The sequence below is a fragment of the Pelodiscus sinensis genome, chromosome 24 (genome assembly GCF_049634645.1).
Source record: "Pelodiscus sinensis isolate JC-2024 chromosome 24, ASM4963464v1, whole genome shotgun sequence".
Classification (NCBI taxonomy): Eukaryota; Metazoa; Chordata; order Testudines; family Trionychidae; genus Pelodiscus; species Pelodiscus sinensis.
Window position 1 is genome coordinate 1,411,307 of NC_134734.1, and position 17,034 is coordinate 1,428,340.

At 55.4% G+C, this 17,034-nt stretch overlaps 2 protein-coding genes and 1 long non-coding RNA gene across 3 annotated transcripts in view; 2 read left to right on the plus strand and 1 right to left on the minus strand.

The window, feature by feature from the left end:
* LOC102460157 (phospholipase A2 inhibitor gamma subunit B-like) lies at nt 1–11,523 on the plus strand. Its single transcript, XM_075907702.1, has 8 exons — nt 1–164; nt 1,211–1,391; nt 1,574–1,690; nt 2,131–2,283; nt 2,678–2,818; nt 4,061–4,412; nt 9,751–9,867; nt 10,323–11,523. Exons 2-6 carry the CDS (start codon nt 1,343–1,345, stop codon nt 4,276–4,278), a joined length of 678 nt encoding a protein of 225 aa, XP_075763817.1. The 5' UTR covers nt 1–164; nt 1,211–1,342; the 3' UTR covers nt 4,279–4,412; nt 9,751–9,867; nt 10,323–11,523.
* Nucleotides 4,407–17,034, minus strand: part of LOC142819591 (uncharacterized) — a 15,379-nt gene continuing 2,751 nt past the window's right edge. Inside the window, exons 2-4 of the long non-coding RNA XR_012897469.1 lie at nt 16,718–16,832; nt 10,260–10,451; nt 4,407–9,368 (exon numbers count right to left, since the gene is read on the minus strand). This is a non-coding gene — a long non-coding RNA (uncharacterized LOC142819591). The remainder of the gene's footprint in view (nt 9,369–10,259; nt 10,452–16,717; nt 16,833–17,034) is intronic.
* Nucleotides 13,438–17,034, plus strand: part of LOC102463659 (phospholipase A2 inhibitor gamma subunit B-like) — an 18,760-nt gene continuing 15,163 nt past the window's right edge. Inside the window, exon 1 of the mRNA XM_075907699.1 lies at nt 13,438–13,595. The gene's annotated coding sequence lies outside the window, so the exon portion shown is untranslated. The remainder of the gene's footprint in view (nt 13,596–17,034) is intronic.

Consider the following 17,034-nt stretch of genomic DNA (forward strand, 5'->3'; position numbering starts at 1 on the left):
CAGCTCTCTCATTTCCCTGGACCTGGGAGCCAGCCTGCAGCAGAGCTCACGGGACGGACGCTCAGGAGCCAGAGGGCAGTGACTCATGGTCGCCTGGTGCCGCCCCTGAGAGCCCTGGAAGGATAACGCGGATCCCGCTCCCCTGGGGGCTGTTTGCCCTGCAGGTCAGTGACCCAGGGCAGCTCCGGGAATGGCAACAGCTGGAACCGGGAGTGAAACCTGGCTTGGCCGAGAGAGACGCAAGGCATCTGGGACTGGAGCTTCGGGGCAAGGCCCAGTGGGAGGGGGAGGGGTTAGTGACCCCTTAAACCAGGGTGGGGAACCTCAGGCCTGGGGCCCCGATGTGGCCCCCAACTTGCCTGGATCTGGCCCCGGAAGCTCAGGGCTCCCCCCACAGAATTTGGGAGCCTGTGCTGGTGCCCAGCCCTTCTCCCTTCCCAGGCCAGAGGTTCTGTGCCCCCCATCTCTCTTCCCCTCTGTGCCCCCCATTCCCTGCTACCCTTATGCCGGGGGCCCTCCAGTAGGCACCTGTGAGCTACAAAAGCCGGATTGGGGGGGGGGGGGTCTCAGTACCTAGGGCCGACACATCAGACATGTAGGCCGAGGCCTAACACCATTTCCAAGTAGCCATTTGAGGGCGTGGGGCTAAGAAATGCTGAGGGAAGCAAGCAGAGAACCCCCCCCCCCCCCCCCGTGCTCATGCGCTGGGGAAGGAGGAACCACCGGTTCATTTTAAAGTGTTAAAATGGTGCGAGGGCGCATGTGTGTCCAGCACGGACCTCCCCAGCACTAACCAGACCACAAAGCGCCTGCCCCCCTAGGGCATTCGGGGTCCCACAGATATCTCGGGGGCCTCCGACCAGCGAGGACCAAGGGGTCTGACAGTTTTAGGGGGTGGCGCCCATCGTGGGTGTAGACGGAGCCGTGTTTGCAACAGGGAGCCCAGAGAGGGAAATCGGAGCTCCCGCTGGGATCCCCTCAGCCTGCCTCACAGTCTCTGCCTCCCGGGGTGTGTCCTTCACCCTGCTGAGCAAGGCAGCTGCAGCAAACACGGCACCACCCCGCACCCAGCCCGCCACAGGCAGCGGCCGTCACCCTGGTGCCAAAGCCCAGTCACACTTTGGGGCGGGGGCAGGGTCTGGCCCTTACGTTCCTGGGGCCTCTGTGCTGATATTCCGAGGACTTGAGCTACAAACCTTCCTGCCCCCAGCTCAGGGCCGGTGACTCTAATTGCGACCCTGCCCGGCCTCCGTCGAGAACGGCCAGTCCCCGACAGACAGTTTGCGGCTCCAGAGCCCCCTGGCTCAGACCCCAGACCGGCTCCAGCTCCCGCCCCAGCACCATGAAGACGCTTCTCCTCTGCTGCCTCCTTTGGGCCCTGCTGGAGAAAGGTGAGAATGGGGCCGGGAGGGTGTTTGGACCCCTACCCAGTGCAGACAGACAAAGACCCACCCAGGAAAATTGCTCTGCAGGAGAGGGGCTGCCCCCCCCCACCCCCCGGGGTGAAATACACCCCTGCTCCGAGATCTTCTCCCTGGGCTGCAGATGGATCCTGTTGCCTTTGCTTCTCTAGGGACCTGTGTTTTGTGTGAGGTCTGCCACAGCGAAGGTGACAGCTGTATGGGCCCTGTGAAATTCTGCAGCAAGGAACTGGATTCCTGCGGGATCATGAAAACAGAATCCGTAGTAGGTAGGTGCAGAGACCTTGAACCAGCCCAGAACACAGGCTAGGTCAGCGTTAGCCCGCCCAGAACCAGGGGCGGTTGGGTGAGAGCAGGGGGCCTGGGAACCAGGACTCCTGGGACCTCTGTGGTACTGAGAGGGGGCTGGGGCTGGTGGGTGGAGGGGAGAGGCTGGGGGAGTCTCTCTTTGCTCCTGGCAGGGGTGTGGTGTCTGGTGGGTTAGAGCCGGGGGAGTCAGGACTCCTGGGTTCTCTCCCCGACTCTGAGAGGAAAGAGAAATCCAGCGGGTGAGAGGTAGCTAGGGGGACGAGTCCTGCTGGTTCTCTACTGACCTGGGGTGAGTCGTGCCTCAGTTTCCCACTCTCTAGATAGGTCAGAATCACACCTGTGAAGCGTTGCAAGGGGGAGGCAGAGACCTGAAGCCTCATCTCCTCTTCCTCCCATTCAGGGGAGATCAAGACCCCATCTTTTGCGAAGACCTGCGTGTCCTCCAGCCAGTGCAACCTTGCGCCTCGCTACGTGAATTTTGGGAACGGGATCTCTGTGAGCGGGAACATCGCCTGCTGTGTCGGGAAGGCCTGCGAAACAGCCACTGTTAGCGGTACAGCGCCCATCTTCGTCTCCAGGGTGTCTGCTCCCGCGCGCCCCCTGCCCTGCCTGGCCCCTTCAGGCCTCTCTGTGGGAAGAGGAGCAGCTGGGGGCTGCACCGCTCAGCCCCGGATCCCCCTGCAGGGGGCGCCCCATTGGGTAACCCTGAACACCTGGGTATGGGGAGGTCGGTGGGCGGGGCTCTAGGCTCTCACCACCTGTGAACCGGATCCAGGATTCCCTGTTGCCAATCTCTCCCTGCCCCTGCTACTTCAGGTACCCCAAAGCTGCAGCGCCCCCTGCAGGGGGATCCGGGGCTGAGCGGTGCAGCCCCCAGCTGCTCCTCCTGTCCACCGCCCCCTGGGGCTCATCCCCTGAACTGACTGTATTTGCTCCACTTTTCTCAGTGCCCCCGGCTAACACCACACTGAACGGCCAGCGCTGCCCAGCCTGTTTCCCTGTGTTCTCCCATCACTGCAAGGAAGAGATCATCGACTGCACAGGCTCCCAGACCCACTGCCTGCATGTCAGCGGCACAGTGAAAAGAGGTAATTGGCATCCGGCTGTTTCTCTGTCCGATTTCCCCACCCAGGAGAGACCACGCACATGGGCAGGCCCCTGCAGTGAGGAACGTTAAATAGTTCTTTTATATAAAATGTTGGAAGGGAAAGTTGTTTTGAATTACAATAATGAACCAGTCTGATTTTTCCCAGAATTTGTTTTCATGGGGGACTCTTCCCACTGAAACAGTCTGACGAATCTGAATTCACAAAATATGTTCACATTTCTATTTTTAACAGCAGAAAGGTTTCACTTGAAAAATCTCAGAGCACAAGAGAATGTCTGAGCACTCTCTGGCATAGGAGAGGAAATATAATTGAAAAGGGAGAAGTGCACTATGATTAAATTAAATGCTTTTTCCAGCCAATAACCCGTTAATCTTTGGAACTCCCCACCACTGCAAACTGCTCTGGTCAAGAACTATGTAAAATTCTAAAAGATTCTTGTTTATCAGGAAGAGCTGGAGAGATCATAATGCATGATCAGAAAACTGTTGAACCTTCTTTTTCCAGTCTTACACGGATTTCTTGGTATTAGTGATATCCCTCATATCAGTGGTTTGGATACCTTTGTGTGCAGCATCTAGTGCTGGCCGCTGATTGAGGCAGGATACTCTCCTGTGCACAATGCCCTGAACAAAGTTCCCCAAACTGCCTTGGTGTCTCTCTCTTTGTAGAATAGCAGGCTCTAAAGTAATACAGAAAAAGTGACAGTACAAACACACCCTGCCTGGGTCTGCTGCAGAAATTTCCCAGCTGGGGGGACCCGGAAGTGCCAGAGATATTTCTTTTTTACTGGTTGTGGAACAGTGTAACAGATGCCCCAACTGAGTTCGGGGCCTTTTTACTCCAACTGTTGCACAGACCCCTTGGCTGAGCGGTGAATCCTCTGCTGCACACTTGCCTTTGCCAAAATTAGGAGTCCCTATGCACCAGGGATTGTACAGGCCCTTTGGATGAGAACTGGTTAAGGATCCCACTACTGCCACCATCAGTGAGCAACACCATTGACAGGAGAATGGTGGGACTGATGTTAGAGTTCGTTAGAAATCAGGGATTCACTGAATGATGATGAATCAGAGCAGAGGAAGGGAGACTGTAACGGGGACCCCGATGGGCAGCAGGGACGGGCTCAGAGGGGGAAGGAGACCGTGTTGTATAGGACCAGAGGCATAACAGGCTTCCCAAATGGGGTCCCAGACACTGACCCTCTTGCTTTGACTCCCACAGGTGAGACAAGTATAAAGACCACCATGAAAGGCTGCGCCAGTGAGTCCATCTGCACTAATATTCAGCAGTTGAAAGGGGCCATCGTGGAGTTTGATGTGGATTTCACCACGGCCAAATGCAGACCAGCCTCCTCCCGCGTGGCCACTGTGGCTCCAGAAGCAGGCAGACTCGTCCTCCCAGCCCTCCTTGCCGTCCTGCTGGTGAACGGCCTCTCCTGATCCCCCCTCCTGCGGCACAGCCCCCCTGCTCTGGGAAGCCGCGCCGCTGTGGCAGGGCTCGGATTCACTGTCCTTGGAACGGGATTAACAGAATAAAACAGACACAAGAAAACTGGATGGGAGCAGGTGTCTGGGTGAGTGTGTGTCTGGGAGGGGGATGGAGGAGGGGACTTGGATCGTGTGTGTGTGGGGGGGGGGCAGATTCTTGGATCATGTGTGTGTCTGTAATAGCAGATCTCGGATATTGTGTGTCTTCCTGTGTGTGGTAATGAATGTTTGACTCTGTGGCTATGTCTAGACTGCAGGCTTGTTTTGGAAAAAGGTTTTCCGGAAGAGATTTTCTGGAAAAACTTCTTCTGAAAGGGAGCAGCCACACTGCCAAAGCACATCGCAAAAGCGATCTGCTTTCTCGACAGATCGTGTGCACACTGAATGGACGCTGTCTCGCATGTAAATTGTGGTTACTGTGGGTGGAGTGGCTGACAGGGCGCCTGTGCTTTTCCCTGTTTCCTCTTGTTGCGAAAGAATTCCCTCTTCCTCCTCCGCAAGGGCCTTTTTCCAGAAGAGCGCTTTCAGAAACAGGCTTCTTCCTCATAGAATGAGGATTAGCGATGCTGGAGAAACCCCTCTGCTCTTTCGATTTTCTTTAAATTTTTTCTTTAAAAAAACCCCAAGTTTTTTCAGAAAAAATGGCCATTTTCCCTAAAAAACTCTGCTGCATAGACATACATTGTGCGTGTGTGATCATGAGACTTGGAGCGTGTGTTTGATTGTGTGTGATAGCCAGTCTTGGAGCATGTGTGTGTAAAATCGTGCCTTTGACTGTGTGTGTCTAAGTATTGAATTCTGTGTGTGTGTCTGTGTCTGTATGGATCAGGTGTGTGATAGTGAGTCCAGGGTTGTGTGGTGTGGATCTGGAGATTATTTGTGTCTGATGCTGGTGGTCTGATGGATTTCCTCACATTTAATTTTAGTGGGGTTCTGGGGGTGTTAGAAGCCTTGTTCTGAGTCTGATTGGAGCTAGGATAAGCCCTTGTAATGGAAAGCGGGAGAGAATACACACAGGTGCACACACACACACTCACACACACACTCAAACAGACACACACACACATTCATAGCACACAGAGAGAATGCAGCCTGCACAACCGTCTCCTGGGCCACCCCTCCGACAGGCCTTCGTGCGGGAGGGAAATGAGGCTGGTTTATTTGTGGGGCCTTTCACAGCCTAACAGAGTCCCACTTTTTGTCATAAACCTGAAAATATGTTCCCGTCCTGCTACTGCCCTTTTAATTACACTGTGAATGTGGGTTTTATGGTGGGTCACCAGCCAGGACTGGAAACCCCCTGGTTTCCAGCATAAAGCAGCTCCTGGAAAGATCCCTGGAACCCCGGATTCGGGTGGCGTGTTGGGGGGAGAGGTGGATCCCGAGCGCCCTGCCCTCCCCTTCGCCCTGAGACCGGGCGGCTGCCGCCTCTGCGGGGGCTAGAGAGACAATGGGGGGGGGGCTGCCTGCACCTCCTCCCCCCGCACCGCCCCAGTCTCCTGTGACCCCCAGCGCCGGGATGGAGCTGGGGACGGGCCGCGCTGAGGTGCCCAGCTCCGGGGCTCGGAGCACGAGCCAGGCTCCAGCTGCTGGTCCCAGCACAGTGGGGAGGGAGAGGACTGAAGGCAGCCGGGATCCTCGTCCCAGCCCTGACCCCCAGCCCGGCCCACGGGCACACGCACTCACAACGCCCCGGCACCTGCATCCCTGCACCTGCATCCGCCCCCCCGCCCAGCGGCCCCGGGATCCCGGCCGGATTCGCTTCCCCTTTGGGTCGCATCGAATAACACAAAGCGGGGACCGAACCTTTGGCGATTCCTTATTTATTTCCATGGGCAACAGTTTCAATTTTTGTGGCTGGAGGCGGCTGAGAGTGACCCCTAGTGGGGAAACGAGGCAGCGCCCGTCCGGAGCCACAGCGCTCTAGGGAGACTCTTTTTAACTCTAGGCTTGGCCGAGATCGGGGGTGAGAGAGGGGTGTGTGTGTGTGTGTGTGTGTGTGTGTGTGTTTCAGTTTCAGTTTCAGTGGATCACACTGGCTTGTTTAAGCATTTTTCTGCTTTCATCCCTTTCACACTTGTTGCAAACGTCGGGGCAATATCCATTTCCTGGCAGCAGACGCTGAGGTTCACAAAGTTCAGGCTTTTTCACCATCAAATCACCCAGTGTCAGCATCGCCCAGGACAAGCTCATCACTTGCTCCCAAAGCACTCCAGAGAGGGCGAGAAATATGGTTCGCGCTGGGAAACTAAGGCACAGAATGGTGAGGTGACTCACCCAAGATCAGCCGGCAGGCGGGAGTCAGAGACAGGGTGGAACTAAATTGCACTAAGGCTCAAGCTTTTTTTTAATTCACTCGCCCAAACAATAGACTACAGCTTTTATTTTTCTGTATTTATTTTTAACGCTCCCTTGCAATAGGGGTCAAGTGGTGGGTATTTCATTGGAATCCTGCAGCATCTCATTACATAACGACTCTCTCCATCGATACTGGCCAGTTGAACCGATCATTTCAGGCTGTTACACATCCCTGTGGCTAAGCGAAAACCTCAGCGTTGAGCGCCGTGTTTTGACTGCGGACGCAGAGAACTGTGATATGACATAGCCAAGAGAAAAAGCCGGAGGCCACCAAAAGTTCCTCTATCTGCTGTGTGGGAAGGGTTTGATTGGTAGCAGTAAGTGTCAGTTTCACCACCCGCACTCCCATGCCCCTCCCCAACCAGAATAATATTCCCATCGAAAATAATTGAAACATGCAGCTGAGAAAAATCAGCTTGAGATGGTGGCACGGTTTGATTTGAGGCTCTTTACTTTGCAGAGTTGGACACGTGAGATTGACAGTTCAAGGTTCTAATAAAGCTTCGACTTTCTGTATCTCAGGGTCTCATTTAAAAATTGTTGTGCAACACCACCTGGAGTTTTCACACACGAGTGAGCATTTAAATGGATTAAAAGTGAAAATAAAAATAGTAAAATCTGCAAGTAGAGCAAAATGCAGATTCTCCCTCCCCCAGTGCTTAAAACCCAGGATTTTACACAATTGTGGTGAGCTAAATGAGAAAAATGGCTAAAACCCACCAATGTTTGCACAACTGTGGGGATTTAAATAGATACCAACTGGAAAACAATGCTTAGAACTCCTCTTTTGCACAATTGTGAAAATTCAGCTAAAAAATGCTTAAAGCCCAGGATTTTACACAGGTTTGGGAATTTAAAAAGCAACCAAATAAAATGCTACAAAAAGCCCGTACGGACGCCCTTCTGGAAACTGAAATGAATACAACTTGAAAAAATAATGTGGAAATTCACATCAAAACAAAAACGGCGCCAATACTAACATTTGACAAACCTGGGGAAATGTATCTTGCTGAAAACAGTGGGAGATGCTTCAAAATAAACCATATTAACAGTTGAACACCTTAAAAAACTTCACATTCAGTCCCACCCGGCCTCCATATCAGCATGTCACAGCTGCTGCCGTGCGACTGTCAGCTCACACTGGTGGCCCTGCACCAAACCCCATCCAGTTCTCTCATTTCCCTGGGTGTGGGAGCCAGCCTGCGGCAGAGCTCACAGGACGGACCCCCAGGAGCCGGAGGGCAGTGACTCACAGTCGCGTGTGTGGAAGCAGGCTCTTTGCTGGCCAGGCCTCTCACGTGTATTGCCATCCAAGCAAAAAGTCAGCTTCCCCTTGATGAAAACTCTTACACTATGTAAAAAGGTCAGCGACGAACAGGAACCAAAACCAGACCTAAAATGTTCATGTAAAGTTCCTGCTGGTTGTGCTGACTGTACCATGCCCGATAAGGCAGAAAAGGAAAAACAGGAAACCATCTCACCCCCTTACCCCTGTCACTTAGCAGACAGGGTCTGCTAGCCTATCACAAAAAGTGTGCAAAAGATCTCTATAAAACAGCTACCCCTCCTATATCAAACTGAGGAATCCCGAATAAACATTGGATGGCAGAATACGAGCCAGGCCCAAGGACTGATCACCCGAGGGCCACCTCCCGCTCACCGAACCAGAGTTCCTGTAGAGCGTAACATATACCAACTATGCTGTTGTTGCTGTTGTACTTTGTGTTTTTTCTCAGTGTGAGTATTGCTATCTAAACTTAGTTAAAAGTTTTGTTAAGTAGTATTGTTAAGAGTTTTAGATAAGTAATTAGACTTATGAGTAAGATTGATGTAAATGTAACTGTTGATAATCCCTGGTCCCTTATTGACAACTATTGGGACTTAGAAAAAGCTCAAGGAATTTTCATTTAGGCTACGTCTACACTGGCACCCTTTTCCGGAAATGCTTAAAACAGAACAGTTTTCCGTTATAAGTATTTCCGGAAAAAGAGCGTCTACATTGGCAGGATGCTTTTCCGGTGGCCAATGTAGACGCGCTGGTCCGTGGCCAATGTAGACGCGCTTTTCCGGAAAAAAGCCCCAATCGTCATTTTCGTGATCAGGTTTTTTTTTCCGGAAAACACTACTGGGCTGTCTACACTGGCTCTTTTCCGGATCAGTTTTCCGGAAAAAGGTCTTTTGCCCAAGCGGGAGGAGCATAGTTTTTCCGGAAAAGCAGCTGATTTCTTACAGTAGATCGTCAGTGCGTTTCCGGAAATTCACGGGGCCAGTGTAGACAGCTCGCAGCTTATTCTGGAAAAGCGGCTGCTTTTCCGGAATAAGTGGCCCGGTGTAGACACAGCCCTACTATATAGCACTTTGCTTATTGCTCCTACTAATAGTTATTTGGCGGCCACGCATGTAAGAGACTAATAAAGAAAAGCTATCATTGGAAGTATTCTAATAAAAGTTTAAAAGATATTTAGTAATAGTTTGCCTGTTTCTGCGCCTCCCTGGGACTAGCCACATTTCCGAACCTTTTAGTTTTAACCACAGCCTGGTGAGGCCCCTGAGAGCCCCTGGAGGGTTAACGTGGGTCCCACTCCCCTGGGGGCTGTTTGCCCTGCGGGTCAGGGACCCAGGGAAGCTCTGGGAATGGCACCAGCTGGAACCGGGAGGGAACGCAGGCCTGGCCGAGCTGGCACCTGTGAGGTACAAAAGCCGGATTGGGGGGCTCTCAGTACCTAGGGCCGACACAGCAGACACGTAGGCCGAGGCCTAACACGATTTCCAAGTAGCCATTTGTGGGCCTGGGGCTAAGAAATGCTGAGGGAAGCAAGCAGAGAAACCCCCACTTGGCCTTCTTGAACCTCATTGGATTTCTCTTGGCCCAATCCTCTAATCTGTCCAGGTCACTCAGAACCTGGTCCCCGCCCTCCAGTGTATCCACCTCTCCCCCTAATTTTTCAACAGAGGGACAGACATTGCTGACACAAACCCAAGACACACAGGGCAAGATCCCAGCTGGGTCAATGGGCCGTAGAGAAGGCTCAGCACAGATGGATCCTGTTGCCTTTGCTTCTCTAGGGGCCTGTGTTTCCTGTGAGGTCTGCGTCGGTGGCCCTAACAGCTATAGGGGCCCGGTGCAAGCCTGCAGAGAGCAACTGAATTCCTGTGGGATCATGAAAACAGAAGCGGTAGCAGGTAGGTGCAGAGACCTTGAACTAGCCCAGAACACAATCTGGGTAGGTGTCAGCCCACCCAGAACCAGGGGCTGTTGGGTGAGAGCAGGAGGCCTGGGAGCCAGGATTCCTGGGTTTTCTCTATGGCTCTATGAGAGTGGTATGGCTGGTGGGTGGAGGGGAGAGGCTGGGGGAGTCTATGGCTGATCTTGGCAGGGGTGTGGTGTCTGGTGGGTTAGAGCCGGGGGAGTCAGGGCTCCTGCATTCTCTTTGTGACTCTAGGAAGGGAAGAGAAATCCAGAGCGTGAGGGTGAGGGGTTAGGGGTAGCTAGGGGTACCAGTCCTGCTGGTTGCCTACTGAACATGAGTGAATTATGCCTCAGTTTCCCCCCTCTAGATAGGTCATAATCACACCTGTGAAGTGTTGCAGCGGGGAAGCAGAGACCTGAAGCCTCATCTCCTCTTCCTCCCATGCAGGGACTTAAAGACTCCGATCTTTACGAAGGCCTGCGTGTCCTCCAGCCAGTGCAACCTTGCGCCCCTCTACCCGAGTTTTGGGAACGGGATCTCCGTGAGCGGGAACGTCACCTGCTGTGTCGGGGAGGCCTGCAAAACAACCATTGTTAGCGGTACAGCACCCGCCTTCCTCTCCAGCATAACCGCTCCCGCGCGCCCCCTGCCCTGCCTGGCCCCTTCAGGCCTCTGTGTGGGAAGACAACGTAGGATTAGGAAAGTTCCGGCACACAAATGGCCCCGCGGGCACCGTGTTGGGGACCACTACTCTGAAGTAATACAAATGAAGTGAAAGTACAAACACACTCTCCCTGGGTCTGCTGCAGAAATCTCCCAGTTGAGGGGACTTGGAAGTGCCAGAGATATTTCTTTTTTACACTGTTCCACAACGAGTAACAGATGCCCCAACTGAGATTTGGGCCTTTTTGTTCCAGGTGTTCCACAGATCCCTTGGCTGAGAGGCAAATCCTCCCTCGCCCCATGCCAGGGGCTGCACACCTGCCCTTGCCAAAATTGGGAGTCCCTATGTGCCAGGGTCTGTACAGGCCTTTTGGCTGAGAGCTGATTAAGGATCCCACTACTGCCACCATCAGTGAACAACACCAATTCCAGGTCAATGGTGGGCGTAACATTGGCCTGCTCCACAGTTGGCTAGAGATTGGGGTTCACTGAGTGACAGCGCATCAAAGCAGAGGAAGAGAGACCAGCAGGGGGTCCCAGACGGGCTGCAGTGAGTGGCTCAGAGGGGGAAGGGGACCGTGTTGTATAGGACCAGAGACATAAGAGGCTTCCCAAAGTGGTTCCCAGACACTGACCCCTTTGTCCCCAACAGGTGGGACAACCAACAAGAACACCATGAAAGGCTGCGCTACTCCATCTGCCTGCACTTATATACAGGAGCTCAAAGGGATCTTCGGGGGGCCCGGTGTGGATCTCACAACGGCCGAATGCAGCCCAGCCTCCTCCCGCATAGCCACTGTGGCTCTGGAACCAGCCGGACTTGTCCTCCTAACCTTCCTTACTGTCCTGCTGGTGAACGGCCTCTCCTGATCCCCCTCCTGCGGAACAGCCCTCCTGCCCTGGGGAGCGGCGCTGCTGGTGGCAGGGTTCGGATTCCCTTCCCCTGTAATGGGATTAACAGAATAAAACAGACAGGAGAAAACTGCACAGGAGCAGGTGTCTGTGTGTGGGGGGGAGGGTTGGGGACTGATTTTTGGATCGTGTGTGTGTACGTGTGTGTCTGTCCTAGTGAATCTCGGATGTTGTGGGGCTTCCTGTGTGATCATGAGTATTGGAATCTGTGGCTGTGTCTTCACTGCAGGCTCCTTTTGGAAGAAGCTTTTCCGGAAGAGAAATAAATAAATAAAGCCTTTTCCGAAAGATCCCTTACTCCTGAGTTTAAGAGGAATAAGGAATCTTTCGAAAAAGGCTTTATTTTCCCAAAGTTCCGCGTCTACACTGGCGCTTTTTTCCGGCAAAGCTCCGAGCCGGGAAAAAGCGGCCGCCATATTCATGCAAATGAAGCAGGGAAGATTTAAATCCCCGCTTCATTTGCAATTGCGCTGTGTCTAATCTGCATCCCTTTTCCGCAAAAGGGTGCAGTCGAGACACAGCCTGGCATATGGGTTGCAAAAGGAGCTGAGGCATGGGGGGGATGGGTCAGCAGGTGCACCCTGGGGGCCTGGCTGGGCACCTCTAGGATCAGGGTGCCTGTCTGGCAAGAGCCCCCATGTGCGGCTAGAGGAAGGGCCGGCCATGGGATTTCTTCCCATCAGAAATTTCCTCTTCTACAGGGAAAAGAAACAACCCACAGCCCTGTCTCCTGGCCTTCCTCCCCTGGCGAACCCAGCTGGGTAACTCCCCCAGTCCTCTTTACGCCTTTCCTTCACCAGCGACATGACTCTCCTGCTTTCAAAAGTGGGGAAACTGAGGCACAGACATGCTCAAGGCCACCCAGTGGGCCAGTGGCAGAGCTGGTCCCATTGCAGGGCTCGGTGCATCAGGCCACGCTGCCTTCCTGGTGCAGGAAGGGGTGTCCCACCCGTGCCCCATCCCTCCCTTCCTTCCAGGCACTGGAGCAGGGAGAGACATTGGTTCCATCACCAGTGCCAAACCACCCTACAACCCCGAGTCCTGGAGCCTCAGTCGGCTTGTGGGGCTCAGAAGCTGGGCAGATACAATAGTGCAGACACTGGTATCCTCTGGGAGCTAGTCATGCCAGTCGGTTCTGATCAGACTCAATGAAATGTAAGATCAGGCTCTGGGTCAAGTAAGACGATGTTGGGATGAACCCCAAGGTGATCGCCCGCAATGGGGTGTCTGTGTCTCTCCTGGGATAAAGCTATATCTAGTCAAACTTGTTTCGAAGTCTCTAAGAAAGGAAGGGCCAGGCAGAGGGAGCACATGTCCCCGTTGGGCCCAGAAAGGGCCAGGGCTGTGCAGGGGTCAGCGACACCAGCTCCTCGGAGGGACCCGAGCTGAACCATCCCGGCCCTTCCTCCGCAGCAGCTGTGAAGGCCGAACAGTTGGTTCAGGAACACGCCTGGCCCATCCTATGTGCATCCCCAGGCTGCGGCATTTGAACTATGTGAGCGGAATGGAGAAACATGGCATCAATCTCCACATGGGGAGCTCGAACTCTGTAATAATTGTGGTCTGAAGACACTGGTGCAAGGACACTCTTTGGTGCACTGGTGCAAGGACACTCTTTGGTGCACTAACATCATTTTCAGGGCGATGTTATCTCATTCCTAGTGGACTGTGGAAAACGTGGAAGAGTGCCTCTGGCCAGTGCTGGGTTTATTGCTTACCCTGTTGGCATCAGAGCTGCATATTTACAATACACAATGCATCTTGAGGAGCAGACTGTGAGGGGCGCACTAGGGGAAAGTGACACCCCCTGTTATAGGCTGGTGAATGGAACCAAGTCATCGTTAGTCCCTGAATAGTTTTGTTTACAGGTTTCCTTTTACAGTAACAGTGAGTTGCCCTGCCCACATCCTGCTCTCTCCAGTTGCCCTATTTGCTTCCGGTTTTCTGCACAGCCCCCAGATGCATTTCCTCTATCGACGGAGTATATTAGATCACGATCTGTTCACTGACAGTCAAAGCTGCAGGGACCTTTGGCTCCCAGTTGAAATCGCACCGGCAAGGCGCGGTGTCTGTCGGCCTGGCAGAGGACGGAGTCGGGATTAGAGTCTCTGCGCCCAGGAGGGAGCTGAGTCGCTGGCACCGTTGGTAAGTCGCTTGTTCCTTTGCAATTGTTGCCGTCACCGTTTTATGCTGTTCGAGGTCCCGGATTGTTCACACCCGGCCCTTGGCGGACGAGGGGGCTTGTCCAGCAGCGCTAAGGCCGCTTTTGTGTCGTCTCTTTGCCCGGATAAGCAGAGAAACCGGCACCTGTGCTGCTCCCTAGACTGTCCCTGACTCGATTGAACATCTAAAGCGGGACACTAAACGCAGGATCCTGGCCCCCCCCGGCTGATCGCCTGGCTGGGCTTTAGTCATCCCCACCCTGCTGAACCCCCTGACTCCAGCCACCTGCCACCCCTGTTACATGAGCTCAGTGAGCAGGTTCCCGCGACACCCCGACATACAACCCCCCCCAACACTCCCAGAGACGTCTCCCCTGAAAGAAACATCCCCTGCGCCGGGGTCAGTGACTTAATCGACTCCCCAGAGCAGCGGGGGAGGGGCGTTGGCTCCCTCTCTCGTCCCTCGATGGCTGGTGGCTGAGGAGAGGTTATTCCCCAGTCGGCGCCTGCCAAGCGGCCGGGGGAAGCTGCAGGAGCCGGACTCGGTCACAGCCCGGCAGGGTGGAGGGGGCTGCAATGAGGCTGCGTGACCCCTACACGCTCTGAGTTCCTGCAGCCTCTTGGCACCAAGGAATCCATTCATTAATCAACCCCCCCCCACACACCTGGGAGGGCGGCTCCTCGGATCCTGCTGGGCCTGGACTTTGACCTTCCTCTGGCTCCGTAACGTTCCCACAGTTCAACCTCCAGCGCCCCCTTCCCACGGGCCAGAGGAATCCCCGGCCAGCCAGAGCCTCGGGACCGGTCAGCGACACCCCAGGCGGGCGCCCTCCACGTGCAGTGAGGGGCCCGTCCACACTCACAGCCCCCAGAGACCCACCCGGTGGGAGCCGAGCAGTCACCCGCCGGCCTGCCGTGTGCGTCGGATGGTGGGGACCTGGTACACTCCTCTGGGTCCCTGCCCCTGTCTGCTCCCGGAGGGCACACTCCTCCCTGGACTGCAGAACTGATCCGTGCAGAAGAGTAAGGGTATGTCTTACCTAGGGTTAGACATACCCTAACGGTTGAGTGCTACAGGCAGAGAAACAGGCAGAGGACAGTGGAAAGGGACAGGCCGTCCCTGCTGAGCTGTGCCGTGTGTGACTGGCACCCAATCCTGACTGGAGGATCATAGAGTCATAGATTCCTAGAACGGGAAGAGGCATCGAGTCCAGTCTCCTGCCCTCCTAGTGGGACCAAGCACCATCTAGACCGGCCCAGACAGGTGTCTGACCACTTGCTCTTACATATCTCCAGAGATGAAGTTTCCACAACCTCCCTAGGCAACTTATTCCAGTGTTTGACCACCCTGTGTGGCGTAGTGGACAAGCCACACCCTAGGCCTTCCACTCTGGGCATGCACTGGTGCCTGTGTTTGGGTTGGGAGGACCCCTGATGGCCGGTATCTGTAGCAATGCCCAGCAGAGGGGCTGCCTAAGTCACCTAGGCAGAGACCCCGGACGGTTGAGGGCAGGGAGGGAGACAATAGGAAGGAGGCGGAGACGAACACCAGGTCTCCGGGGAAGGGTCAGTTGCTGTCTGGGAAGCATGGGGAGACCAGGCTAAGCTGGAGGCTAGGGCTGACGGACCCCTAACCCTGGGGGCCTGCCCCCTGTAGCCACATCACGTCTGGGCTGGGCTATATTCTGGAAAAACCCTCTCTATTCAGCTGGCTGGCGGACACTGTTCCGGCTGCTACGGGGGTGCAGGATTGAGGAACCCCGACGCGCCGTCACACCCTGACAGGCAGGCAGTTTTTTCTCATGTCCAACCGAGTGTGAGCCTATTGCTTGTCCTGTCCTCCGATTGGGGGGGGGGGGGGGACAATATTTCTCCCTCCTCCTTGTGACGCCCTCTTAGGTACCTGAAAACCGTGACAATGTTTCCCTTCGCTCTTCTCTTTTCCAAGTTGTGGGGGAGTGACCGGCGAGGGGTGGCTCAGCTGCGAGCCGGTTCCCGCTTTGCTCTAGCCCTGGGGTGCGGCGTGTCGGGACGGCGGGGCCAATGCCCCCTTACCCGCGTTCTCCGTTCCTGGGCCACTTTCCCTCTTAGTAGGGTTTCCAGGGTCCCTCCTTTAGTGCAATCCTCAGTCCTTGCCCCCTGGCTGCCTTTGGCCACCCCCAGGGTCCTCAGTTCAGCCCTATACACCGTACGTGCGCAATAACCCATCCCGAGGCCAACAACTCCGTCTGCCTAGACCGGCTCTGTCTCTGCTCGGTGGGTGGGGGCAGGAGGACCCGGGCCCTCTCACTCCTTCAGGTTCTGGCCCAGGGTCCTAAAGGTGGGGGCAGCTGCCACTACCCAGCTGGCAGAGGCAATCCCCGAAACCCGCCAACCACTCGGGGCTTAGGCCCGCCCTGGGCCTCTTCCTACCTGCGCCTGGACTCACCGCTCGCGGCATCTTCCCGGGGCCGCTCTGTCCCCGGCCAGTCACAGCTGGCTGCCTCCGGGAGTCCTCCCAGCATCTGGGCAGACGGGGTGCCTCTAGGGGCCAGTGCTTGACCCCCCGACCCTCCTCCGTGCTCGGCCCCTTCGAGGCCGCTCGTGACCTGCTTGGCTGTGGCAAGTTAGGGCGGGACGGCCCGTCCTCCGTCGGGCGAGCGGGCGAGCTGGCATCTTCCCAGTCGGTGGCCCGACTCCTCCTCCCTCCTGCCGCTGTTTGAAACGCCCAGCACCCAGCTCGAGCGTGCGCAGGGTGGGCTGGCTGCGCTGCTCGGCCGCGGCTCCGACCCAGCGGCAGCGTCTTTGTGCCCCCTCACAGAGGTTTTTAATTTTGTTGTATTATATGCAATAGCGGGACATTGTTTGGCCAGACCGGACGGGCCCCCACGGCCCCCACTTCCCACTCGTGTCGACCCTCAGCATCTCCTCCCCTGTCCACAAGTGTTTCCCATGTTATTATGGAAACTTGTGGCTTCCGGCCACCTCCCCCTACCTCCCTTCACTCCGACACTCCCATTTGACCCCGGTGAATTGGCAGCGCCTATAAACGGTTGCAGGGAACAGGCCCATTCAGAGCTTGTGTGACATGGGCCACGTCAGGAAACCAGCCCCTGCCCCTCTCACCTGTCCCCAGGAGGGCAGAGAGGAGCCAGACGGCAGGAGAAGCTGTCATGGTGATGGGGGTGACGGGGAAGCAGCAGCACGACTGGGAGGAGAGTCCCTGATGTTAATTCTCCAGCTGGGGATCAAACACAGGTGGGCTGAGCTGAGAGCAGGAGGGAGGCAGCCGCAGCCCACGCCCGGCCCCATGACAGGGTGGGTGGGGGTGGGTGGGGCTACAGCCACTTGCCCCAGCCCTGGGGTACCGGTGCCGCAGACCCCTCCATGCTGGGATGTTTGCTGTGCCCCCCAGAGCGGAGAGGGACACATTTAAATGAATG

What these genes read in the sequence shown, in the direction of transcription:
- LOC102460157 (XM_075907702.1), top strand. Translation starts at nt 1,343, where the DNA reads ATGAAGACGCTTCTCCTCTGCTGCCTCCTTTGGGCCCTGCTGGAGAAA. An exon ending in TTGGGCCCTGCTGGAGAAAG is followed by an intron (nt 1,392 to 1,573) that starts GTGAGAATGGGG and finishes TTGCTTCTCTAG; the next exon opens with GGACCTGTGTTTTGTGTGAG. An exon ending in CGAAACAGCCACTGTTAGCG is followed by an intron (nt 2,284 to 2,677) that starts GTACAGCGCCCA and finishes CACTTTTCTCAG; the next exon opens with TGCCCCCGGCTAACACCACA.